Source organism: Furipterus horrens, unplaced genomic scaffold (assembly GCF_987537825.1).
Source record: "Furipterus horrens unplaced genomic scaffold, mFurHor1.1.pri manual_scaffold_15, whole genome shotgun sequence".
Classification (NCBI taxonomy): Eukaryota; Metazoa; Chordata; class Mammalia; order Chiroptera; family Furipteridae; genus Furipterus; species Furipterus horrens.
In genome coordinates, this window is record NW_028327185.1 from 1,852,137 (window position 1) to 1,879,658 (window position 27,522).

The 27,522-nt window shown below is 49.2% G+C and overlaps 1 protein-coding gene across 1 annotated transcript in view; it reads right to left on the bottom strand.

Annotated features, from left to right (window-relative positions):
- PTPRC (protein tyrosine phosphatase receptor type C) overlaps positions 1 to 25,100 on the bottom strand; it is a 39,892-nt gene extending 14,792 nt beyond the window's left edge. Inside the window, exons 1-17 of the mRNA XM_090263484.1 lie at positions 24,821 to 25,100; positions 23,965 to 24,111; positions 21,432 to 21,569; positions 20,701 to 20,763; positions 19,680 to 19,706; positions 17,378 to 17,599; positions 16,145 to 16,270; positions 15,038 to 15,175; positions 11,657 to 11,767; positions 9,548 to 9,709; positions 8,209 to 8,417; positions 5,747 to 5,807; positions 4,810 to 4,918; positions 4,107 to 4,141; positions 3,750 to 3,859; positions 188 to 278; positions 21 to 97 (exon numbers count right to left, since the gene is read on the bottom strand). Of these exons, the coding sequence (XP_090119610.1) occupies positions 21 to 97; positions 188 to 278; positions 3,750 to 3,859; positions 4,107 to 4,141; positions 4,810 to 4,918; positions 5,747 to 5,807; positions 8,209 to 8,417; positions 9,548 to 9,709; positions 11,657 to 11,767; positions 15,038 to 15,175; positions 16,145 to 16,270; positions 17,378 to 17,599; positions 19,680 to 19,706; positions 20,701 to 20,763; positions 21,432 to 21,569; positions 23,965 to 24,111; positions 24,821 to 25,085 (2,091 nt within the window). The 5' untranslated portion in view covers positions 25,086 to 25,100. The remainder of the gene's footprint in view (positions 1 to 20; positions 98 to 187; positions 279 to 3,749; positions 3,860 to 4,106; positions 4,142 to 4,809; positions 4,919 to 5,746; positions 5,808 to 8,208; positions 8,418 to 9,547; positions 9,710 to 11,656; positions 11,768 to 15,037; positions 15,176 to 16,144; positions 16,271 to 17,377; positions 17,600 to 19,679; positions 19,707 to 20,700; positions 20,764 to 21,431; positions 21,570 to 23,964; positions 24,112 to 24,820) is intronic.
- Positions 25,101 to 27,522: the final 2,422 nt, after the last annotated feature.

The window sequence follows — 27,522 nt, forward strand, 5'->3', positions numbered from 1 at the left end:
GCGGTTAGCGTTTCACTCACATCAATGTAGCTGGCGTTTATGTAGTTCGACCCTGCATCTCCATTTACTTCGGACAGCTCGACACGGTTATAGTCATCTGTCCAAAGAAGAGGAACACTGGTCAGTGCAGTAATGGATAACCACGCAGCGCCCGCACATGGTAACCGCGCTCCCGGTGGACACTCACAGGGCAGGATGTCCACGTAACGGTTCTTGTTCTGGTTGCAGGGTTTCCGAGCCTCCTTGATAGGGAACTTGCTGAACACCCGGGGGATGCTCTGAAAGGCACAGAGACCCCTGAGCCGCAGAAGATGCGAGGGAGAACTGCCTTCCCCTCGCTAGTTACGGAGCAGAAGTGAGACAGGCTATAACATACTTCCCTTATGCTGACAGACAAATTGTGTGTGGTCGTGGAAATGAACATGGAGGGGTTATGCAAAGAACACTTTTTAAAAAATGAATAAATTCCACCCTTTGAGAATAGATTCTCAGTGACAGGAAATTTAGAATTAATTGTTCTACCACGTTAAAATTCATTTAGGACTTCTGGCCAGGATGGAGGCCCAGACAGACATGCTATGTCTCCCTCCACAACTGAGAAGGAACACAACCACCTCAGAACTAGAAACAACCAGAAGTTCCAGAAAACAGAGCTGCATGGAAGTCCAACAAACAGATATAAAGAAGAAATACTCATCCAGACAGGTAGGAGGGGCGGAGCCGGGGCAGAGAGGACGCAGTGTGGTGGTGGCAGCAGCAGCAGCAGGCCCGCAGAAAGCACGGTCACATGTTTTAAAAGTCAGCAGGGACACCTGGGGAGCGCTCCCAGCTCTTCACCGGACCGCGCAGCTCACGGTCCCAGCGCCAGGGAAAATCAAGCCTCATTGCTTCTGACTGTGCAGACCAGGGGGGGTTGGGGCAGAGGAAGAAACTGCCAGTCTCTCAGCAGAGTCCGCTTTTTTAAAAGGCCCCCACGGTCCTAGAACGTCTGCAGACCCACCCGCTCTGGGAACGACGGCCAGGGCAGCAGCTAAAGAAACAACAGGCCCATACAGAAGTGGAAGAAGTACCTGGAAAAGGGATGAGTGCTGAGCAAGCAGCATTGTTCCCTCTCAGACCCTCCCACACAAACAGCACCACAACATGGTGAAACGGGTCGCCCTGTGCTGACGAATCCCTAAGGCTCCGCCCCATACAACGTAACAGGTGTGACAGCTCTGCCTAAGACACAGAGGCAAACACACACAGGAGCCTTCTGGCCAAGATGGAGGCCTAGACTGACATGCTCTGTCTCCCTCCACAACTAAGAAGGAACACAACTACCGCAAAGCCAGAAATAACCAGAAGTTCCAGAAAATAAATGGAAATCCAACATATGAAGTTATAAAGAAGTGATGCTCGTCCAGACGGGTAGGAGGGGTAAAGCCGGGACGGAGAGGTCAAGCCATGCTGTCTGCGGCAGCAGCAGTGATGGCAGTGGGATGGCGGTGAGCACAGACACCCGTATTTAAGGGGAGGCGAGAAGTGCCTGGGGAGCGCCCCCGGCTGCAGACCAGACCTGCCAGCTCATGATTCCAATGCCGGGGAAGGCAGACTCCGCCCCCCATTGCCTCGGACTGTGAGGCCCGGAGTCAATGGGGATGGAGGAAGAGGCTCACGGTCTCTCAGCGGAGAGTGGATGACAGGAATCCATCTTGGACCCCCACCCCCGCAGAACATGCCACGGTGCGGTGAGAAGGGTCGCCCGGTTGTAACGAGTGCACAGGGCTCCGCCCCCTATAGTGTAGGAGGTGTGACAGCCCCGCCCAGGAAGCAAAGGTAAACACAAAACGGTCAGGATGGAACAGATCATGACAGAGATCCCAGTGACCCAGCTGACCAGCTAGCAAATATCTCATCTAACGAAGCAGCCGACAGGAAATCTTTCTGAGGCTCAGTTCAGAGTTTTGGTTATAAAAATGCTTACAGACCTAACAGCAGATCTTAAACAAGACAGGGAAGCAATGAAGGTTAGTCCTGCTGAAACGAATAAAAACACATACAAAACTAGTGGTGAGGGAAAGAAAACCAGGGATCAAATCAACAGATCGGAACATAGGGAAGGAACAAACCGTCAACCAGTGCAGAAAGAGGAAATGAAAAGTGAGGAAAATGAGGAGAGGTTCAGAAACCTCTGGGACAGCTATAACGGGGCCAACATCTGAATCCCAGGGCTGCCAGAAGGTGAAGAAGATATAGAAATTGAAAAATTATGTGAAAAAAATAATGAAGCAGAACTTCCCTAACTTGGGGAAGGAAATACTTACAGGTCCAGGAAGCGCAGAGAGTTCCAGATAGGCTGGACCCAGAGAGAACCACACCAAGACACATTATAATCAAAATGTCAAAAGTTAAGGATAAAGAGAGAATCTTAAAAGCAGTAAGCGAGAAGAAGAGAATTATGTACAAAGGGTCCCTATAAGACTATCAGCTGATTTCTCAAAAGAAACTCTGCAGGCAAGAAGGGACTGGCAAGAAATAGTCAAAGTAATGAAAATCAGAAACCTACAACCACGATTACTCTATCCAGCGAAGCTGTCATTCAGAATAGAAGGGCAGAGAAAGTGCTTCCAGGACAAAGTAAAACTGAAGGAGTTCATCAGATCCAAACCACTCTTATATGAGATGTTAAAGGGACTTGTTTAGGAGAAGGAGGATCAAAACTATGAACATTAAAATGAAAACTGTATCACAACAACCAACAACAGAAGCTAGGGAATTGTAACAAAGGCAAACTAAGTAGGCACCGAGAGTGGGAAAAGAATCATAGGTATGGGGAACATTATGGGGGAGGTCAGGGGGAAGGGGAGAAAGGGAGGGAGATGGTACAGGAATTAAGAAGCACAGTAGGAGGGAGTGGAGTAGACAGGAAGATGCTGAGAAGAACTATATGCACAACCAATGGGCATGGACTAAGGGGGGAACAGCTGGAGGGAGGGGGGTCACTGGGTGGAGGGGAACAAAGGGAAAAGAAATTGGGACAACTGTAATAGCATAATCAATAAAGCATATTAAAAAATTTATTTAAAAGCACCATAATATTGCAATAACTCTATACGGTGTCAGATGGGTACTAGCTTTATTGGGAGGATCACTTTATATGTTCTATAACTGTCTAATCATGGGGTTGTACACCTGGAACTAATATAATGTTGTACATCAACTGTAATTTAAATATCAAAAAGGAAAACAAACAAACAAAAACTCATAGACACAGACCACAGTGTGGCGGTGACCAGAGGGAAGGGGGAGGGGAATAGTTAAGGGTCAAGGGGGTCAAATACATAGTGACAGGAGATGTGACCTTGGGTGGTGAACACAATGCAATATGCAGATAATGTAACAGAGAACTGTACACTTGAAACCTGTGTAATCTCATCAACCAATGTCACCCCCATAAGTTTAATAAAAAATAAATAAAACTCAGAGACTAAAACAAAACATAGAGTGGGCTGATGACAGAGAATCCAAGGACAGAATCAGCCACGTAGGTCTGGGGACACACTGTCATAACGTGCATGAATACAAAGAAGCATTATTTTGGAATGTCGACTAGTTTCCTATGAGTCTCTCTCCTGGTCTGTCAATTTCTGCCAAGAATAACTGCTTTGATGATGTTGAAATATTGTGTGTAAATACATTATAACAGGCAAATTTCGATTAGATAGCTTGAGTCAAATGTCTCCTTGTGTGCCAGGAAGAGCACCCACCTGGAACTCAGCCAGGAAAAGTCTCCCTTCATCAGCGATCTTCCTCTTGTACGTTTCCAGCAAAACGTCCGCGTGGATGGGCTCCACGTTCATCAGCTGTTTGTCATCATCTTTAAGCAGATTCAAGATTCAAGACCAGGGTTAAGTCTATCTTTCAAAGCTTCACGCACATGTCACCAAATTTACATCTTGGATTTAATCCTTGCTGATTAAATAAATAAACTTAAGCTTTGTCATGGTATCGACAGAGGCGGTCCAAGTCAGATAAAAAGTGTGGAATTCTTATTTCAGATGAATGGATTCAAATGTGATGGGGGGGGCACATAATTCATCAGTCACAAAAATAGGCACACTTACCCCTTTCGACCAGTTCCTGTTGTTCATCTAAATTGCTGTGAAAATAAGAAATGTAAGCTTCTATTCTTAAACGTAGAATTCAGTTGGCATTTCATTCATATTCAATAAATATATTGAAAGAAGGAAGGAATGGAGGCAGGGAGGATAATGAGGGAAAGAGGAGAGAAGGGGAGGGCAGGGGCCGTGGTGGGGGAGGGGGCGGGGAGGGGCGGGGAGGGGCGGGGAGGGAGGGAAGAAGGAATGGAGGTGATGGTGAAGGTTGAGAGGAGGGGAGCAGGGGGTAAAGGGAAAGAGAGGGAGGGAGAAAGCCCAGGGTTGCCTGCTAAACCCAGATAAGCGACTAAATTATTTTATTTTAAAACCTGATGTCCATAAACTACAGCTGTTCTTGACCAAAGGACTAACACACATCCCTGGGTAGTTTCCTCCTCCCTCTCATCTCCGTCATTCCCAGGTCCCTCTGACCCACTTCCTTGTCACTGGTCACTGGGAAAAGAACTCCAAGCCGTGATGGGTGAATGTAGAAAATACTAATATTTAATATAAACCAAGAAGACGGTGCTGCAAGTCTTTGATCCCAGGCTCACGGATGAGCTAGGCTTCATCTCTCCTGTGGTCCTGGTCTCACACCTGCCTCCCAGGTGGGGGCCTTCCTCATTATTACTACTGTTGTCACTATGTTTATTTTGAAATCATGTCTTACCTGGACCTTTTCTTGTGCAAGTCGTAGATTTTATAGAGAACGACCAGCAGGGCTATCGTAGTCACAACAATCAGAAACACCAGGAATGCAATCAGTGCCTTAGAATTATCTAGAAAAATAACACGTGCAGAGAGATCATATCATAGAGTTTGCTGGATTCTTTGACTAATTACCTTTAAAGTACTTTAATACTTTCCCTTATTTTCAGGTTGTCAAAAAATAACGTATTTAGAATGAGACCCAATACAATAAATTCCTGATGCTGTGAATTTTGCCTGTATTATTCGGAACCAATAAAAACATTTTATGTCTTAAGAGAGTCATTAAAATAGACAAGGGCGATCCTCTCTCCTTCTCTTAAACAATGGCCTCTTATCAGACGCTGTCATGCACATTGAATTCTTTCTGCCACCCACTCCATGTGGAAGGGATCAAACAAGCCATCGCGTTGTGACTCTCAGAGAGAAACTCATGTGCAGTATTATTAGGAAGCAATGCTGATCTTAGCCTTAGTGAGGCCGCTCAAGACAGACGTGTGCCTCAGCCCCTGCTTCTGCCAGGGCACTGGGGAGGGACAGAGGAGGGTAAACAGGTCAGCATCTCTATGCTACAGAAAACAGACGCACTTCGCTACAAACAGGGACCAGGGCCAGAAACATCATCATCATTTGTTAGTCTATGCAGATCAATGCTTTTAGGAATAATTTTATGAAACTGACAATCTTTCAGGAATCGAACCTCTTAATTTGCATTTAACATACTGTATTTTAATATGATGTTCATCTATACATTTTTCAGGTAACTTTAAATATGCTTATAAAATATATATAATTTAAACATTTAATAATTATACATGATATAAATATAAAATAGTCAAGCTTTGTAAGTGTTAACATTTTTAAATGTAAATGTAATAAATAGCCAAGTAATGACTTACAAGATGTTGATTCAGAAATACTACTGGGTGGTCCAGGATATGCCCCATTGTAAAAGCTGATCTGAATTTCAGTGATAAAAGAGAAAATAGTTTTCTAATGTGAATTTACGTATTATAATATAACATACATTATTTCTCATACAATGATTTTTATTTTCATTAAAAATATACTGGATATCTTTAACTTAAAGTTGAAACTTTAAGGTTATGCCAATATTTTATCAAATATTTTTTAAAAGAAAATATTTAATAGTGAAAAAGATATAAAGAAATCTTAGCCCATTTAGCAATAATATTATATCACCAAGAATAAAGAAACTGAAGAAATAAAATCTAGCATATCAAAATATTCATAATTTAAAATAAAAATTCCCTATTAATAGGCTAATATCTTCACATGCTATTTAAAAAGTAAATATCTGGCATACAGTGTTAACGAGTGATGCGCTAAGGCACATGAAAATTCCCGGTGGTGAGCGAAACAATATAATGCGACCATCGCCGTGGTCCTGTGCGTGTGGCAGTTACTTCGCCCGTGTCTGCCTCTCTAAGTGACGCGGGTAAAATCTACAGTAAAGACGCCACAGCTAGTGCCCGGGTCCCGTGATATTGAATCCAAACGTGGCAAAACCCACGTGGGGGTCCAGGGAAACTGACGAGAGCAGGACAGCAGGAAGAGTGTTTGGCAAAAACAAACAAAAAACCAAATTTAAGTGAAAATAAATGTAGTGAAAAAATTAAGTGAATAATATCTTTTAAAGAGATTAATGACAAACAAAAACATTTCGATATTTATTAATCTGGAAAATGTATATCTGAGCATTTACCCTACGGAGGATATGTAATTTCTCCAGCAGTCACAGAATATTCACATACATGTAGTATATACTGAACTGTATAAAGTACTTTAGAAATACCAAAAGGAAGAAGTTGTAAAAACAGGGTATCTTTTATAATCTAATAATAGCAAAAAATAATAATAATAAAATAAAATTCAAGCACCAGAGATGTAGAAACACTGCCTTAAAGAAAAACAAAAAACGAAAACAAAACAGGTAAATTAAAAACTTTTTCAAGTTGCAATAATAAACTCTTTAGAAATGACCAAGAATAAAAGCACTTCAATCTAAGAATCCACTCATTAGACGATCTTGTCATTGAGAAATTAGTGATAATGATGTAGACATGGGATTCAGCCAACATTTTATCAAAGCTTCCATTTGCTTTAGCTCGTAAACAAAGAAAAGAGAAAGAAATGGCTGAAAAACTGCCGGGAGAACATCAACAGAAACCTACAGAAAAGAAAAGTAATGAAGTAACAATAATAAAAACAACATTATTAGTCTGGGAGCCAGCAAGCACAGGAAGGATAAGGCGCAAAGGACGGCCCCTCAGGAAGGTGGGTTTGTGGGAGCGCAGGGGCCGTGAACATCAGCCCGCGGGGACGCGGCCCGTGCGGAGACAGGAGACCCGAGAGCGGGGCAGAGGCTGCATAACTCAATAGTTTTCTCCTCGTTTGAGTTTCAGGACTGCGTTTTAATGTGACGTCGACCTATAATTTTCCAGAATAACTCAACCTTATTTGACAAATGGGGAAAGAAAATTCTGGACAGAGAGGAGAGCATCCTATGTTGACGATATCATATATTGATGATATACGGTAGATTGATAATACAACGGTAATATATTGATATGATATTGGAAGTCAAAAATATTCTGACTATATTTGCTTTAAACTACTGGTTTTAGTACCGGGTGAAAAGTTTGCGATCAAACTTTTAGACTTTTAAAGTGTGATTGCTTTAGACATCGGTGTTTCTTAAGTCACGTGAGCCATGGTCTAAGTTACATAAGGACTACTTTTAATAAGCATCATAACGGATGTCAGTACTATAGTGATTAACCCTGGCTGGTTTGGCTCAGTGGATTGAGCGTCAGCCTGCGAGCTAAGTGTCGCTGGTTCGATCTTCCAGTCAGGGCACATCAGAGAAGGAAAACTCTGACTCCAAAAAACCTCCGCTGCCTTGCGGCATACCTCTTCAGGGGAAAGGCTAAGGGAGTAAACCCCGACAGAAAATCCGGAGCCGGAGTCCCTAAGGCGGTTTGACGTTGTAGTCAACACCGGCAACTCCTGCGGCGCACCTGAAGCCAAGCTGTATTGACTCCGTCTTTCCCTTGGACCCTTCAGCTGCGAAGAGAGGGGGGGTCTGCTGCATGGGCAACAGCAGACCCTCCATATCACCCTGCCTAGGCTCTGTAGCTTCAGCTTCACTGGAGAGGACACTCCAGCGTCATCGCAAGATGTCGATTCAACACGGGAGGAGACAGATACCGTGTCACTCCCGAGTCGGACTGCACAGCCATTCTCGGCGGTGCAGATAGACTCTTAAGAAGCTACACCATCGTCTCTCGAGACGGACGGCTGCCGACGACTATAGTGATTACAGAAATTATAATCTTACCTCAAATGTATATTCTGTTGAATAGTGAAGATTATTTACATGGAAATCGCACTGTTTTCCTGATAGATATTGAACTTGGGTATTCCCGGTTTTGATTTTCAATCTGTAGCATATTTGGGGGCCATAGATGTGGTCAGGTTGCTTACAGGTCACATTCATACTGTTATCTGATATCCGTTGAACCTGTAAGTTCTTGACCTCGGATGGTTCTGTCAAAAGGAAGAAAGGTTGGTCAACCATTCGGTAAGTGCCCACGTGACACGGGGGCTTACAGTATAAACGGTTTTAGGTGGTCATCAGGGGGCACGGACGGGAAAGCTACAGCAGCACGTACGTGAGAAACCTCTAATGAAAGATCCAGAAATAAATCACCTGTCCCTTCAGTGGCCATTAGCATTCAGGTCCCCGGCTGGGACATTAGTATATAAGTTGTATTCGAAGCCCTTTCGCAAGGAAGACGTGTAAGATTACAGAACAGAGGGGGAGAGAGGAGGGGAGAGGGGGAGGGGCGGGCGGTGCCGGGAGGGGACTCTGAGGCCCACCTGCCACCCGGCCCTTCTTTCCTGACGAGCTTCCCATGTCCTGTGTGCGGCCCTCCTCCCGGATCCACCAGGACCAGCTGCACACTGTCTGTCTCCTGTGACAGCGCAGAAACCCAGAATGCCCGAGGGCCGGGACTTTTTCAGCGCCAGCCCCGGGGACAAGCATCTCCCGTCCAGCCTTGAGTGGGACAAGGTCGCTCGTGGGGCCAGGGCGGGTCTCCGGCGCTACCCCTGTGGCCTGGCCCGTGGGGCCACCTGGCCTCTGACCGACGGGGCCACCCCCGCCTTGGAGCAGGGCTAACTCCAGGCCGGGGAGCGGGAGAGACGGGAGCGGGGTGGGAGGGAGCCCCCGCCGGCCACGCGGACGGGAGGACAGAAACACGCTCCGAGAGGCGTTTGGCCGGGGCCGCGGAGGCGGGCAAGGGCGAGCTTGGGGAGCAAGGCAGGGCTGGTGGCTGAGCGCCCCGGGCGCTCTGGGTGACGAGGAAAGCGAGACCGTGCGTTTCCAGCCCACGCTGGTGGGGCACTCCGGCACCTTAAATCTTACACACTGTGCCTGTCACAGGCTGTCGTGCTTTGCTTTTATAATTCTTGCAGTTGTATCTGGAGAATACAGGGCACCCAGGAGAAGTTTTCAATCATTGTGCTTTAAGTATTATAAACCCTAGGGAGCAACGGACAGGCCGGATCTGTGCAGTTCCCAAATGAAGCAGAAAGGCAGGTGCGCCACGTGTTAGTGCTCCTGCTTCGCTCCTCGCCGTGCACAGAAGATCAAAGCACTGAAGCAGACAACTTACTTGATTCTTTTGTTCTGAATGTCTGTGTTGTAGCAGGTCCCTTACGCAGCGATCTTCCCATCACGTGGGCACACACTGTTACTTCATAATCTGTATAAGGTTCCAAACCACTTAAAGTATGTTCAGTGGTACTTTCGTTTAGGTTAATGCACCCTTTACCTTCTGGAAAAAAAGAAAACATTTATTAAGTTATTACAAGTCAAGGGGATTACATATTTAGTTTGGTGTCCCCATGACATCATTTCCAGCCAGATGCAAACCAAGTGATTGGGAAAATATGTACAAATACATCCTTGGTGCTCAGAAGTACATACAATGATCAGCGATTGTATTGAGCGAAGTCCACTGGTATAAATAAACTTAAATATTCCAACATTATGGTTTCATAGAATTAATTTGGTACCAAAACTACCAAATAAGGGGAGACGCATTTGTGAAGATGGCCTTCTTCCTTTTTGAGAAAACAGCTCACAGCGGATATTTGCGAAGTCTTGAGTTGTGATGTTTCAGAAAGATGATTTTTTAAGCAAATCTTGTTCTAATACTTAACTCCAAACTCAGACCATTGATCTTCGCTCCTGTTGGGGATTTTAGATGCCCTTCCCACTCCGTCACAAATAACCAGGTCTCCTCAACAGTCATTTGTGGCGTCTGAGAAATGAGGGAAAAGTTCACGCTCACAGTAAAGTGTGAGAGACGCTCTTGCAAGAGGAGCGAGGCTGAGCAGGTGGAAGGGTGGACAAATAATCGTTATGAAAGAAGGGACCGGTTCGAGTTTAGGCACAAGCCCCAGTCAGAGGGCGGATTCTGGCCGGGGAGTCACGTGAGCGGGAGGACCTTGTTTCAATGGGTTTTAGCATTCAGGTGAAAGAGTTAGCACTTGGGAAGGCGAGAAATCAGTAGCCACGGACTATTTCTGAGTGATCAAGTGACATCAAGACAGAGGGGTTCCAGGAGGATTTGAGTGGCACCCAGCTACTAGATAGCAGCTGCCGTGACAATAGTATTAATACAAGAAGCCCTGACTGCTGTGGCTCAGTGTCCCGAGTGTTATTCCACAAACCAAAAGGTTACCGGTTCGATTCCCAGTCAGGGCACATACCTGGGTTGCAGGCCAGGTCCCCAGCTGGTATATTGGAGTTTCTCTCTTTTCCTCTCTCGCTCCCTTCTGCTTTCCATAAAAATAAACAAATAGCATCTCTTTAAAAATATTAACATAATCATGATAAAAATAATGCATAGGTCTCTCTATGTGCCGAGCACTGGTTTTAAGTGGTGGAAGTGAATGAATGAGCCACCCTCCCAGCTGACTTTAAAGATGAGCAAATGGGGCCACAGAGACATGGAGCGAGCTGTCTGTGACCTGACAGGAGCCAGGATGGGACGAGGCATGGCGGTTCCGGGTTCCCCTGGGCATGCTGTCGGGGCAGGGCGAGGGGGTCTGCAGCGGGGCTGAGCTTTTTCTTAGCTGGGCCCTTCACCTCTCTGGTCCAGCCGGCTGTGCCCATGGACTTGCAGAAACTCTAAGACCAGTCCTAACATGTGCCAAGTTCCTTGTCTCAGTGATTGAGCCACTGTCTCCCTGTCGCCACGGGAGGGTAAATGCTGAGAGAACATGTCTGTTCTAGTCTGGTTAAGGGTCTATGTCCCAGAAATTCCCAAAGCTGGAGTTAATAGACGGACACCCACCATTCTGTACCCAAACCAGTCTTATTATGTAGTTCCGTGAAGTTTTATCTTAGCCAGTCTGACAGCCAGTATTTCGCGTGGATCAAAGTTTGGAAGGTGTTTGTTTGTGGCCTGAATAATGAGCTCAAACCAGTGCAACTCACTTCCTTAATATTTGGGGGAGAGTAACGAGGATTGTGTTCCAGAGATACTCTTTCTCCAGCCTTTGGAGTGGAAAGATGGGAACTAAGACAGACCAAGGAGGGCAAGCAGATGTTGGGGTGCTCTGGGCTTCTGTCATTTCACGGGCTGGAGACCCCAGTGGTCGGACTTGGCCCTAGAACCTGGCACACAGGGCTCACTGCCGCAGTCCCCATTTCTAGGGCTTCCCAATTCTTCATCTCTCTTTCCCGACGTGGAATCACACGCTACATCAATTACCTGGTCTATAACAAAGAGTGAAGTTAGGAAAAGTATCTCCAGGGCGCGTCCAGGAGATCTTTGCACTTTGATTAGATGGAACAGAGTCAAGCTGTGGAATCACACCTGGAGCTGTGAAAAGAATAAGAATAAAATATAAAAATCAAGCCATGGGGAAAACATTCTTCACATTCTAAGCATGCATTATTAATAGCCATATTTTAATTAAGGCTGAATTAATAATGACATTTTTAAAAAGGCACCCGGTCATATTAAATTTGCTTCAGAGGCCATTTACAGGGTCACCGTGACCTGGAGACGCTCCGCTTACTCACAGATGACCTGGGGACCCATTTCCTCTCATGCATCCCACTGTCCAGCTACCCAAGGTTTCTAGACTCTCCTGTGCCAACAGCGAGTCACTGGCAGGACTGACGCATCCCACAGCCATTGTCTGCAGCAGCCCTTGCCCTTGCTTCCAGGAACGTGTCACCAGGACGGGAGACGGGGGACGTATGAAATCCTCACGTCAAATTCAAGGGGTGCCGTGTCCAGGAAAGCGCCCCTGCCTGAGGTCCAGTTTCACGCGGGGCCCCTCCAGCATCGCATCGCACCCGACAGGGAGAGCATTTGTGTCTTCTCAGCGAAGCCAGCTCCCCCCGGGCGGCACTGAGCCGGCAGTGAGTGGCGTTCCCCTGCCGGGAGGGACTGTGTTTGACCTAGTCACCCGCTGTTGATGGACATTTGCCCTGTTTCCAGGCTTTTGGCTGTTCTGCAGGATGCTGCTATGAGTATTTTGCAGAAGTCCCCACGCGGGCGTGTTCTTTCCTCTTCAGTGAATATCTGCAGTGACGCGGCAGGGTCGTGAGGTCACGTTCTCACCACCGGCGTGGTCTGCCTTTTTAACTTTAGCCATTTTAGGAGCGAGTGATGTCATCGTCTCACTGCTGTTTGAGTGGCATCGCCCAGGTGGCTGGGGACAGGGCGTATCTTTGGATGTGCGTGTTGGCCATTCCTACGTCTTCTTCTGTGGCGGGTATGTTCAAACGTTTGCTCGTTTTTTGTTGAGTTACACGGTGTCTCATTCTGTAGTTCAAAGAAGTCTCTGTAACTTGGAAAAGCATTCTTAGTTTTAAAAAATTAATTGTGGGTACTTTCTCCTGATGTATGGCTTGATCTTTTATTTCCTTAATGGTGTATTCAAAGAGCAAGAATGTTCAATTTTGATGAAGTCTTATGAACATGATTTTTAAAGATTATTCTTGCTTTCTGTACCCTAAGAAATTTTGACTACACTAAAGTAGCAAAAAAATCTAATGTCTTTATCTAAATATTCTATCGTTTCAGCTTTAGTTCAGGTTTGCAGTCCCTTTTAAGTTAATTTTTGTGTTTGTTGAGAGGTAAGAGTTGATATTTGTTTTCTATGGGGATACCTGAGTCATTGGTGGAAAACTATGCTTTCCCTCACTGAATTCCCTTTGCACCCCTCTAAAAAAGGGAAATTTCTTTCTGGGATTCCAATTGTGTTACATTGATTTACAAAAACTAATAATTTTAGTACTCGGTATCCAAAAATGTTTTTTTTTTTTCTAGTTGTGAAGAGGACATAATTTTTATAGAATTTTATTTTCCTTCTTGTGGTTTTGAATCATTTTTGAGGGTTACATCAATTTAGGCCACTCCTGTAGGCCAGCTACCCTTTCATATCAAATTTAGGGTCACTTTAGGGTGTTCTGTCAAAAAAAACGAATAAACAAGCTCAGCCATGGGGCAGACAAAAGATATACAAATGGCCCTTAGGCCTCCAAGCCATGTTCAAAGTCTTTAGTCATGAATCCAAATCACAATGAAAGGCCAGTTCACACCCACTGGGGTGCCTGTCGCAAGAAAGAGCTCAGACTGAGTTTTGGTGAAGATGCTGAGAGATTGGAGCCTCCTGCTCGGCTGGTGGGAATGTGAAGGGTGCCCACTTTGCAGAGCAGGTGGGCAGTTCCTCCAGATGCAAAACACCCCCTGCCCCCAATTCCAACCCTGGGTGCAAGCACCAGAGGAACAAAGCACGTCTACCCCAAAACTCACTACTGTCACAGCAGCACCACTGCTAACAGCCCCAAAGCGGAAACAACCCAACTGTCACTCAGCTGATGAGGGGACAGACAAAGCGTACAAGGTGTATGCATTCAATGGCATATTATGAGACAGGAAGAAGAAACCTGGAGTGTTGATCCATGTTATCACTCGGACGGCCCTGGAAAGTGTTATGCCAAGTGGCGAGTGCCAGCCACCAAAGACCCCGTATTAAATGGCTTTACTTCTACTAAGTGTCCAGAATAGGCCAACCTATCAAAGCAGAGACATATGTTTCCATTGCTATGTATAGCAACATGTTAAAATGTCTCCAAAATATCACTCGATCTTCTGTAAGGCTACAGAATTCCCCCAAAAATATGTCCTTCTTTTACTCAAATCTGAGTATCCGTGTTTCAAAAGGTGAGTTTGCCCGTTGATACTTCCCGCGACTTGACCTACCGAGCCATGTTTCTGCTATTTTACCCATTATTTTCTACCTAATATTCTGTCTCCTCCCCTCTGTACTTCCTCCTTCTCCTGTCCCTTCCTCTCCCTCCTCCTCCTCCTCCTCTTCTCCTCTAACATGTACAATTGTTTTCATTCCACGACTTTCTTCTCCTGCTTATAGGCAATCCCATCCATTGCTGCCTTTTAACATTTTTTGTGGTCACTCAAACATTGTCCTACACATGCAAACGTAAATTTCCTAGCAGGTTCTAAGTGAAATTGGACTCTCTCTGGTCCCTCTAACGGAGAGTGGAACTTGAGTTCTTGGTACTTCCTTCCCCTTGTCATCTCCCAAATAATGTCATTGGATTGGCCAGATTTTATTCTCCAACAGCTATTAGTAATTACACTCTGGCTAGGATTGATACTGCTGGCCATTTAGTAATAATAATGACTATTTTGGCCTCAGTTCTTGGGTAGACCAGTGTCTTATCAGCCTACTGCGCATCTGACATCTGCCTGAGGCAGGGTCTGAGGGGGCAGAGGGTGGGGGCACCCCACGCAGGGGCGACGCTCAGGAGCGGGGGAGCGAAACGGGCCGGGAGTGAGCATGTGTCTCACTAGCCTCACACTCTGTTCCCACCACAAGCTCACAGCAGCCTACGACTTACGACCAAACATGCACACACAACAAAAACTTGGCAAAGGTTTGGACTCTTCGTCATTTATTTCTAAATTCTACTCGAAAAAGGGGATACAAGGAGCAGGTACATTTTCTGAAGCCCTGTCTCCAAATCTGTAACACCGATTTCTCTGATACTCAAAGAATCATAACAATATGAAAAGAAAAGAAATCTTATGTGTATATGTAAGCACTATACTCACGTCCAAAATCTGTTTTGATAGTCTTATTTTTTTCGGCAACGGTATAGTCATCATAGGTCACTCTTGAAGTACAAGTGTAGCTTGTATCGGGTTGAAGGTCCTTCACTTCAATTTTCTGGTTAGGTGAAGAAACACCAACTGGAAGAAATACGTATTGCGTATGAATGCATTAATATGATATATGGCCTAACTTTCTGTTTAGATTTCATATTTATCATTAATACCTATTAGATTGCAAGCCTATGCAAATAGCAAAAATAGTACGTCCATGATCCTGAAGACTACTATTACAATGCATAATTCTCCCACAGTCAATTTTAAAGAAAATATGAAGAATTATAATGGATTTTGAGAATGTCTCTGATTTAACGGCTAGAATTAGCCTGTGGTTCTGTGTTCAGAACTGATGCGGCACCTGAGTGAGCCGTCACCTGACAGGTATGTTAGGCCATGGCGAGACATGTCTCCTGTGAACAGGATGAACTCAACCACTGGCCTACACATCCTCTGTGCACGTATGTCCATCCCCTCCCTGATACGGCCCAGCAGATGGCTTCTGGCCAAGGGAGGGACATTCCAACCCAATCAATCCAAATCAAAAGGAATTTAAAAAGCAGTCCATCAGTAATTGTCAAAAAGAAACGCTATCTCAGTCTTTGCCCCCACTAATAGACACCCAAACTCATATCTCTTGACTGCTCTTCCCCGCTTTGCTTTCATCCTGAAGTTGTTTGTGAATTCTGCTGGCGGAGGGCCGACCAGGGGGGCTCTGGAGTCCCGTGGCCTTGTGTGTGTTCTCCCCGTCCTGCCCGCGCTGTGCACGAGTGCTTCTCTGTAACAACCTCTCTGGTCATCTCTCCGACAGCGCCACGTGTCTGCCAGCTGCCGACAGGAGGCTGCTCAAGTCACTGACGTCTACTATTTCAGAAGTCTTTTTCCATGGGGAGTGTTTGTCTGTTTTGTAAATTTGAGTGATTCCAGACAGAGAGAGAAGAATAAGAGTAAGAATGAGGAGGAGGAGGAGGAGGAGGAGAAAAAGGAGGAGGAAGGAAGGAAGGAAATAACTCCCTACCACAAGACACTCTCTGATCAAGGCTATATTCTTACCACATTGATGTTCATACTTAATTTTACTTGCATCACAAGTAAAATTTCCAGGTTCCCAAGTTAAGCAAAAAGAAGTGTCTGCGTCCTTCGCCGCTGTACAATCATCTAACCTAAAACGGTGACCACCTGTCAAGAATAAGAGACAGAAAAGGGTGGTTAATATTTCCTAGTACGTCCATGCTCATTATAGTCCCTGAAGCTCTATGCGCGACACGCAGTCTGGCGTTAGATGACTCTGGGAAAGCTCTAAACTCGGGGTTCTGTGTTTCTTGATTATTGTTTGTTCTTTTTTTAACCTCACACATTTTGGTGGCATTTTATTAAGAATTTATGCTACTTTTAAAAAACAGAGCCCAACAAACACCTAGATGATACTGCATTTTTTGCACATTTTAAAACACTTGGTCCATTTAGTTTTCCTATTTCTATCTTCATTTTTTTTTTTTCCTTTTACCCTTTGATTTTTCGTTCAATGATTATCACACAGAGTACGGGGCCTTCCTCTTGGGAAATGCCCTTTAAAAAAAAGTTACTTTCTGTTTTTAATCGATATCGTATTTCAGTAATAGTTAGAGAAAGTGAATAAGTTAAATAACGTTTTTCAGAAAAACAGTAGACTTAACCTACTGAAATGTTTGTAAGTTGGTCGAGAATCTTGAATTACCGAAGGATGTGAGAGATTCGGGCAGCGGACATAGGCCCTGCACCCCTTTTCCGGCCGCGGGGCAGGCAGCGTGAGACCTCGGCCCCTTCTGCAAACAGTGGCTTAGCCTGCAAACCCCGCGCGGCGGCCCCCACGCGGCTGTCAGCTCTCCTGTCTGGTGCGGAAGGAGTTTTGTTCTTTCCACAAACACCGTGTCCTTGACTTTGTGAGTCCCCCAGAGTATCCCCACCACACGTGTGTTTAAAGGCATAAACATGGACACGCATATATTTAATGCCTGGAAGCACGTAGAGGAGGAAAAAGAGCTCCCGTGGGTGACCGCTCCGTGGGGGGAGTGATGGCGCCTCTGCAGGGACCTCCCGGCCAAGGACGCGCAGGGAGGGGCAAGGACCCACGCAGGGGCTCCCACAGGCTTCTCACTCCCACGGGTTAGGGGAGCGGAAGGCTCGCCTCGGTCGTCGGGCTCGCCCTGTCCTGTCACCGGGGGTCCCCCGGGAGCCCGGGAAGGCCCTGCACGTGACAAGGGACAGCCTTTGTAAATAAGCAGGGAGCCGTCAATGTGCATTTACCTGGTGGTACATGTAATGTTAAGGTTTTTGATGCATTGCAGGAGCCGTCAGATATGCTGACATTGACAGTCTCACATTCGTGCAGGTCAACGATCTTATTGTTGACACATCGTTTCAGGGGACATGTCACAATACCCTTAGCGGACAGTTCTGCACTAAATGTAGTTCCATTTTCATTTTTATTTTCATGATAAGTCACTGAGATGTTCGCATATTTCTCATCTGGAAGAAAATAAAACAGTGAGGGTTATTTTATTTTTCAGGGCCAATAAGCCTACATCTAATGCAAACTCCTGAGCATGCATTTTCAAGAACAGCAAATCCTTAAGGAAACATCCCCAGGGACACGGAAGCAGAAGGCTCAGCCCCGGCGCCCGCGCAGCAGCCTTTCCTCGCTCCCTCTCCTGCCTCCCCGGACCCCCGCCTGCCCGCTCCCATCGGACGGTTGCCGGGCGCGTGTCCGCCTTCCCTCCCAGAGCGGACGCACCGTGAGAGCAAAGGCCAGGGCACCGGGACCACGGCTGCGAGCCACGTCCTCTCCTGACACCCGCCACCAGTGGGGACGCAGCTGCCCCTTGTTGAGTGGGTGACTGAGTGGGAGGTGCAGCTGGCAAATTTCTTTCCCTCCACAGTTTCCTTTGATCGAAAACACCATTCTTGACCTTTGGTGTCCCCAACTACGTGCACATCCGTGACTTAGAGACCCCAGGCCTCATCGTCCCTTGACGCGTATGAAATTATTGAGAATAAGCCCGCCCTTAGCGACTTTCTCAGGGTCAGCTCACAGTCTTGTCTTTATGGAAACAAATTCTGTCAACTAGTAACAACGTCCTCCTAACAAATATTAATTTATTCACTCACTTATTAATGCAAAATATTATTAAGTCCCTGTTATGTTTAAGACACTGACCCACCCCTAGGAGTACGCGTGATCAGCCTTTAACAAGCAAGCGTCTAACGTGGAGACAGGCAGCGACAGGATTTACAGAAACTCCTAAAATGAGATTATGCACGAAGCTACGTGGGGGTAAGGACGGAGAGAAATCTATGCAGGTTGGGGGCCGAGGGGCGGCTTCCCAGAGAAGATGACCACAGTTTGCATTTTATGTATTTATGTGTTTTTGTATTTATATTAAAATTATCAGGGCGACATTGGGTAATAAAATGATATCGTTTCATGCGTACAATTCTATGATGCCCTCGTTCACTGCTGGTGGGTAGGAAACTGGTAGCCCCTATAGAAACCTGGGTGGAGGCTCCTCAAAAAATAAATAGAGTTACCATATGACCCAGCAACCCCTCTGCTGGGTAGTCTACCTAAAAAAGTTTGAAAACATTTATTCGCAAAGATACATGCACCCTGATGTTCCCTGCAGTATGAGGGAAACAACTGAGTGCCCTGAGGGGCGGCCGGGTAAGGGTGTGCTCCCCGACATGCCACGGAAGCCCCTCCGCCGTAAGAAAAGCGGAGCCGCTGCCCTTTGCAGCAGCAGGGATGGGCCTGGAGAATGTCACGCTAAGTGAAATGAGTCAGAGAAAGTCAGGAACCATATGATTTCACCCGCGTGTGGGACGTGGAACTGAAACCCACGCCTGATTGTTTGCATTTTTAAATACGATCAGAACGTAGAATCGTCCATGGCATGCCACCGTGGAGGAAGAAAATCAGGAAGCAGGAAGAAACGTTGCATGGGGAAGTGTCCCCAAATTCCTTAAGTGAGGAGTAGGGGGGATGCGGTCCCGGGGGACCCCGAGCATGAAAGAGCAGCTGCTCTGCACACTGAACACGCAGGGCCGCTGCGGACGGAGGCCGTAGACGGGAGGTCTGGGAACTGGAGGGCCCGGCCCGGGCCATGGAGAAGGACTTGGCTGCCACTGGGAAGCGAAGACACAGATGGGAAAAGGGTGGAGACGAGGTGTCCTTGGGCATCTGCTCCGAGCCAACCGGGCAGGACAGAGGCAGACACACAGATGCAGACAGACGTGTTCTCATTGGTATCACCCATCACATGCAGCCCCACCCCAAACAAACGTGCTATCGTTCCATTAAAAAATACCCAAAGGGAAGGGGAGAGGCTCCGCCAGAGCGGTTTAGGCTCCGGATTATTAATCCTGGTCTGAAAAGGATGCCTCCTGCCCTGAAGGAGCAGGTCACGGGCTCTTAAGATTTGACATAATCAGAGCTGAGGAATTGCAGCCAGTGAGCTGAGCTGGCGGGGGGTCTTCGAAGCTCGCCCGAAGAGGGAAATAATTCAGGTCCTCCCTGAGGGTGACACACACGGTCTCCGGCAGACAAACTTACCACAGGACTGCAGAGTTGTAGTAGGAGCTGTAACAGAGAAAACAACTCATGTTAGAATGTCTCTGCTGTAGTCGTTTGGGGGCGGGGGGGCCACGGAGGGTCTCCTGAGTTGGGTTTAACAGACCCCACAGCGCTTACAACGTCGAGACAATGGGATAAACAAACGGGCTTGTCCTATGAAATGTTTCTGTGCATTCACCCAATCCACACCATGGGGATGATGATAACAAGACCTTTTGGGGCACATATCTGATCATCCTGGTGACATGCACTCAAAACCGTTGTTGGGGTCCTCATCCCTTGACTGGCCTCAGAATAGACGTATGTAATTACAACCTTGGGAGGCTCAGTTGGCACGTTGGTTTAAGAACATCAGGAAGGGGCGGGGTCGCTTCCTTCTCTCCTTTGGCCTTCAAACACTCTTTGTAATAAATTGCCCTCTTGGCGAATTGAGACCTATCTTGTGTGGGCGTAGGATTTGCCAGAACCGTCCAGAAACCAACGAAGCTCTGCTACTCCGGACTTGGAGTTGAAGAGTGTGCGGGAGGACGGTGGCCTCGCAGACCCAGCCCTGGTGACCGCTGACGGGCCCCCCGATGGCTGGCCCGCTGGTACCCCGGAGGCCCTGCCTCTGCCCTGGTCCGGGCTGGGTGGCTGGGGCCGCGCCTTCAGGGCCCAACACCTGGACTGCACAGTCCAGCAATGGAGCTGCTCCCTTTCACGCCGAGACCCAGCCCTGCTGTGAGAGAGAGGCCCTCATCTCTGCGGTCATCTCTGCACACATTTTCATAGAGGACACAGCCCCTGGGGGACGCTACTGCAGGGACGCACTCGGTTATCACATCATAGACATTCTAGGCACGCCAGGCGGCGTTCCCTGCCCTCATCCGCGGCCCCGGGGCTGTGGCTCCCGCCCTCGGGACTAGACCCCCCGTGGACCGTCTGCAGGAAAGGACCCTCTGTGAGCGCGGGGCGGGCCGTGCGGGTGTGGTGGCTGTGTGACTGGGGGTGAGGTGGTCACCTCTGGTTGTGGCAGTGGGTGTGAGGCTGCTTGTTGCGATGCCTGCGTGGGACGTGGTCACATCTGCAGGGAAAGGAACAGAAGAACGGTCAGTAACGAGGCTGCCGCGGGGCAGGGCACCGGGAAGCCGCTGGGGCCTTGGCGGGTGGACTGACACCCAGGTAAGATCAGGCATCAGAGAGTTACCTCCACGTGGGCTGTGAAACTAACTGACAGTCCACGGACTTTGAACTGGACATTGTATAAGCTGAGGGCAAAGCAGGTCCTCGTGCCCTGGGCCCATTCTGACCCGGTGCGGGCGCTTCCCCGGCCTTCCCCGCCCTCAGCGTGACTCTCTGTGTCCCAGCTGCTAATGAGAACGCCAGCCCCCTCTAGTGCTTCTCATTTCATACCGGAATTTCACATCCTCAGCCCCCACCGCAGTACCCACTTCACCGCAGGGAAAACCGATGCCCAGCAAGTATCAGTCACGCGTGCCCAAGTCACCTACGAAGGTGAAGAGGCTGGAGGCGGTCCCAGAGCTCCGCCAAGCCTTATGATATGAAGGAGAGACTAAACCATCCCCAGGACAACTTCCCGGCACGTTTCTGGGGCCTAAAGCCACGGCAGCGCGCAAACGTGCGCCACGCGGGAAGCCGCCCGCGGCGCCTGCTGCGACAGGAGCGGCTGCGCTCAGGCTTCAGGGTTCCAGCCCACTCTCCGTAACCCAGACCCCCCGACGCCGGGCCGACCTGAGGAGTTGGTGGTGCCGTTGGAGGTGCGTGCGGGTGAGGCAGCCGAGCTGCTGTGTGCGGGGCCGGGGGAGGCGGCCCGTGGCCCGGCCGTGGTGGCAGGGAAGGTGCTGGATGGAGCCGGCTCTGCTGGAGTCCCTGCAATCGGAAAGGCCGTCAGCACCACGCCACCGCCTGCCACACCGGGCCGGGGCCGGCCGGACGGCTGGCGTGCACAGGATTCCCGAGGCCAAGCCCGGCGGCGAACGCGCAGATGCGCCCCTGCCCGACCACGGCAGACAGCAGGGCGGGGGGAGCAGTGAAGGGCTCACAGCGGGAAGTCTATGAGGCTCTGTCACTGGAGCCCCGAGTTTAAAGGTCTGGGGCCTCGAGAGGCAGCGTGGGCAGCCGAGTGACAGAGCCGGGGGGCTGGCTTCCTGGTGCTGAGAGCCCCGGGCTGGGGGCAGCGCTCTGAGTGTTGACACCGGAGAAAGCGTGACACCCCTGTGCTGAGAGCCTCGCGTGGGTGCCCTGTCTTGCAAGGGCCCCTGGCACGGGTGCTTAGTTCTAGTTTTCTTAAAATAGAGCTGAGCACGCTCCTGCCCGGGCAGCTGCTGAGCTCGGGGCGTTTTCCTGCCGGGCTGACGGTCCCAATTCTGCTTTCCCTCCGTGCGCCCCCGACCTCGGTGGGGAACATCGACCAAAGGGCGTCCCTGCGGTCCTGACATCACGGCCCCTCCGCCCGTCGCGCGTGAGCTCCTGGGCGTAGCAGGAAGCGCCGCAGCGCCGCTCTGCCCCGTGGCGTGCGGTTGGGGCTTGGCGTCGTGGAGCGTCAAAGCACCCACGGCCCGTCCCGGTGGCCCAGGTGCCACACCCCCAAGGCCAGCACAGGCGGCCAGTGTGTGCCCACTGGGTGGCCACCGTGGCCAAAGCCAACGGACTGCAAGCCAGGCCCTGAGGGAGCTGGTCTGCCGCTTCACCGTCACGGCCGCCCTCACGTGACACGCCAGTCCTGCTCTCGGCAGCCCGGCTCTCCCAAGCGTGGGCAGAGGGACCCCGCGCGCCCCTGCCGATAACAGCGCTGACGCACGCGCCCTGGTCTCCCGCGGCCGCTTCCTCACGTTCGCGCGGACGTCCCGTTAGCACAGAGAAGCCACCTTGCCAAGTTTTGCGTTTGGGGTCTCAGCGCTGCCTTCAAAAGCCACTACTGCCCCAGATGGAACAAAATCGGGAAAGAAGGAGTCACGTATTTAGAAGAGGACTCCACAGGGACGAGAGCGGGGAGGCTTTGCTTCCGTTCAGAGGAGAATTTAGACAGAACTGGCCCTCTGCGCAGTTTGCAAACCAGCTGGGTTCGTTTCTAGCCTCTCCGGCTTTTATTTTTCCGAGAGACCCTGGTCCCGTGCCTCTCTGAGGCCCCCACCCTGCCTCTGCCCGAACCCCCTAACTTCCTGCGTCATTTGACAGGGACGCTCCCTTGGGTAGGGGATCTCCAGGAAGGCTCAGGAGCAGCGTGTACAATTTAATCGGGTTAATGCAATCTAGGAGATTTTTAATGAGTGGAATTAGCCACTGTGAGATTCCCCGATCGGGCAGAGTGGCTGGACGTGTGGGCGTGAGCATTGGCCTGGCCAGCCGGTCCCCTCTGGCCCTTTCCAGCTCCTTCCCAGACACAAGTTTTGAATCTGCCAGTTTGCACAAAGCTCCCCAACTTTTGGCCACGGTTCCCATGGCAGCAGGAATGCTGCAGGGAGCTGAGAGCAGCCTCTCCCAGTGGTTGGAAGTTCGTGGGTTTCCTGGGTGAGGCTGGACGCTGAGGGGACAGGCTGACCACTCCGACACAGCCATTATTCTGTTGGATAGGGTTCACGTCCCCCACATTTGATCGTGACGTAGCGCAGGCTGCTTTAGCGCCAGCCCCGTGGGCTCCTCACTCTCACCTTTGACCTTCGGCCTTGGGCTCACGGATTTATCTCTGTGGCTGTGCTGGTGTATAACCTGACAGACACGCCCACGTGTCAGGATAAAGGGAGGCGCCGAGAAGGGGCTTAGTCATGGGGTTCATAAAGACAGGTTTTTTATAAATACAAAGATGCTGAGCTCAAAGCATCTTGATGTTGGAACGGGGGCTACGAGCATCTACTTCTTTTAACCTCATTCTTCAAAAAAGCAATTTAATTTCTCAGTGGTCACAAAATCCACCTGCTCTTCACTGCGTGGTTTATCGGAGGGAGGTCTTTAAGTCAAGGTTCACGCACGTGAGTCTTTGTTCCTAGAAGACTCTCCGCTGTCCAGACCCGTGGCCCACGTGAAAAGACGTGAGAGGGCGCCTTGAATAACTGTGTCCTTTTCCACAGGGGCTCCTGCGCCTCACAATTCTCTTCCTTGTCCGTTCAGCTCTGTGACAAGGACTCTGTAACATGGTCCCACAGACTAACTATGAAAGCGTGACATGCATCCGTCCCCGGAACCGGGGGCGGGGTCCCCTCAGCCCGTCCCGACCGCAGGGGGTTGCCCCGCCTCTGCGCAATCACACAAGTATAAACCCACAAACCTGCTGTCTGCCGGTCCCCCGGAGCCGGGGTGCGTGCGGGGTGAGTGCGGGGAGCGTGCGGGCTGGGTGCCTGCGGGTTAGGTCCGGTGGCGGGTGCCTGCGGGTCTGTGGACAGTGTGACGGGAGGCATCAGTGCTGAGGTGGCATCTGGGGTGAGAGAGCGACAGCATTTCACCAACATGTCCCCACTGCCCATGGAGAAGTTAGATCCTAGGAGGCTACGAGGGGTGGGTTGCTGTGACCACGTACCAAACTCTGCAATGACCACACTATTAAAACGGGGGTCGGCCCATATTTAATTAATTTACTTAATTTTTAAGAATAATGCACATATTCCTGGAGGGAAAACTCCAAGTCACAAAGCTAGGTTAGGAATCCTAAGTATATTTTTAAAAATCATAAATTGCCTCCAATACATTTCTGATACTGAGGACGTGAAATAAACCTAAGACGGAGCCTCCTGCGGGCAGGTGGCCCCGGGGGGCCGGGCTGACAGATGCCTGGTGCAGGGTGTTCTGGCCCGTCCGGGGCTACAGAGCAGCAGAGGGGGCAGGGGCCGGGGACAGGGCGGCCCGGGGAGACCCGAGGGCACTGAGAGCCCCCCACCGCCGCCCCGGATCGGACTCAGGGGGGTTCCCCCCCGTCTCCCCCACCCCCTGACAGTGTGCACTGGTGACTGGTCAGCCACTAGTTCGTAACACCTGGGTTCCCTACGTGTTAGACACTTGAACACAATCGCCTGCACAGAAACTGGCACGGGGTTTCCTTAAAGAAACTCTGTTCTGGGAAGTTTAGAATTTAAATGAACAAGTTCCCATCATCCCGTCCCCGGTGGCGTGGTGCCGCTCTGCCGCACCGGGCCTACTAGCGTTATCCCGAGCGTCCAGGGGTGTCTCTGGTGTGGGGACCCCGGCACTGAGAGGCGGCGTGGTCTCTGGGAAGCCACTCTCTGGCTCCGAGGTGTTTGCGGGTGAGGATGGCGTGGTGCGGGCGGGTGAGCGGGCGGGCAGAGGCTGAGAACCGGGGGCTTCGGGCACGTTCGGTCCTGTGATATTCACGGGAGACGGAGGGGGAGAGAGTAAATATGCAAATCGTATCCTGAAATGCGTCCCAGTCATCATGCTAGGTGTATAACACATGTACGTGCGTATTCATGTACACACGCCATCCAGGTGTGATGCATGGCACACACGTGCGAGTGGTGCGCATGTATTCGTGAACACACACACAGCCGTGCAGATGCACATGTGCAGACGGACACGCACAGAAGCGTGGCTGTGGTCTGCAGACTCAGATACAAAACCAGCTGCTAAGGATAGAAACGGGCCGGGGGGGCTCTTCCCCGCCCCCCGCTGGCCCGGCGCTGGGCCCGGCTGTCCAGAGCAGGTTTGCCAGGAGGGGGGCGCAGGAGCCCCAGGGGAAGGACCTGGCAAAGGCGGACCCAGGAAGAAAGGAACAGAAAAAGACAGAGCCAAATGCATCAGGAGGGCGAGCTCTCCCAGAGGAAAAAAGGAAAGACCAAAGCCTATTTACACACTGATTTTTTAAAAATAAATCAAATTCAGAGAAAGCAAAGACTTGGGTGAAACGCTAGAAGACAAAATTCACAGATTTATACACAAGTGACCCAAGTCTACAAAAATGGTTTCAACTTTGGTAGCAAAGGGAGCCCCACAGAGACCCAGGAGGCACATCGTCCAGTCCGGTTCTTGAGAGAGAACACAGATGTGGTGCGGGACGTGGGACAGGCGAGGGACGGGCGTGGAACAGGCATGGGACAGGCGTGGGGACAGGTGTGGGACGGGCGTGGGGACAGGGTGTGCACAGCAGAGGCGTGTACATGCTCCCGCAGGGCGGGTGAGCTCCCACCACGGGTCGCACACCTTGTTTGGGTGCAGATGCTCCCGTAGCAAGTGTATTTCTGTGTAAGAGACATGGGGAAATTCACCAAAATTGTTCTTGTTTTTTAAACAAAAAGAATCACATTGTGATCTGTGGATCTTGGGATTAGAGAAGTGTATGGTTTGTTTTCTGTGTATAACATGTATTTACTCCTAAGAATAGCAAATTGACGGCTTTCAGTGTTTAACCCAAAGTGAGCTCTATCACTCAAGTATTTTAGGCAATTCAGTTCAACAAGTTTGGGTGAAAGAAAATGGCACAAATATGGGCAGACAGAGTGGGAGAAGCCAGAAAAAAAGCTTAGAGGTGCTAAGATAGGAAAGAATCAAGAACCGAAATGGAGAGATTGCCAAGCAGGGAATCAGGAATATGGAAACAGAAATGACACAGGAAATCTTCATCCATTAACATCGAAGATAAAGTGAAATCAGCTCTCACTAGATTCAGATAAAAGCCTCCGGAACGGACTGGCCTGCCACAGTGCGCATGAAACACGGCAGACTCTTCGGTAATTACAGAAACCCAGAGCAATAGTACAGCTGCCACGCGTCCAAGGCGACTTCTAGCCACGCGGACACAGTCCCAGGTGGCCGGAGAGAAGCCACCCAGAGGCCCCGTGGCGGTTCACGTATCCTGAGCTCCGGGTCAGCTCCCTAGTTCCTCCAACAGGAGTCCCATCGAGGATGAGAGAGTACACCTCTGTTGCCAATTCTGCATTGCCCCCGCTCCCCCTCTTTGGGCGTACTTCTGGTTTCCAGGGAGAGACAGTTCTCATCTGCATTTTGGGTCATGACTTTAACTTACCTGGTCCCGTCCTTGGGAGCCCCGTGGTAGTAAATTCAGTGCGGAGGTCACGGCAGCTCCCGCAATGAAGTGACGAGCCATCCAGCGTTTTACACGTTCAGCGCCCCACCCACCACCCACGGCAGCCCGCCTGCAGGAACAGCCCGTTTCCATGGGTCACGGGAGCCTGCCCTGGTGTAAAAGGAGCAGGGCCCACGTGGCACGTGAGGGGCATAAAGCAGCTACACTGAGCCGGGCGTCCGCGGCTCGTGCGGACGGGTCGCACTTCGCCGCTACATTACAGAAGAACAGGAGCCTAATGTCGGCTTGTGTTGAAAAACACGAGACTAGGCTTCTTAGGCAGGTGCTTTGTTACTGTTTGCATAGTTCTCTGTTTCCATAGTTTGGAACGAATTTTCATTTAATTGGAACAGTGTTTCTTTTCATACCCCAGTTCTCAGAACATTTCAAACGTGCCTCATTAGACTGTGTTGTAATTATTAAGTCAGACGGGTCTTATGGGTTTTCTCACTTTCCTAATTCCTACTGCCAGCCACAGAATTAATCAGGGAATCAGTAATACATTTTCAATAATATTTAAGTGATATAGTTTATTTTCAACCAAGCGCAACCTAGTATTTTTCTTAGTTTGTGTGTAATATGTATAAATTTATTTCCAGCATCTACGTTGTTTAAATTTCATTTATCACAAGATTAGGATACTTGTTAAGACCAAAATCAGGCATGGCAGTCAAATTTAGAAATAATTATTACAAAACATCTTAATTATCTCAAACGTTTCCCATGAAGTAATATATGGTTTACAAATAATTATGTTTAAAATTCTCTCTAATTTCTCAGATAATTCATAAC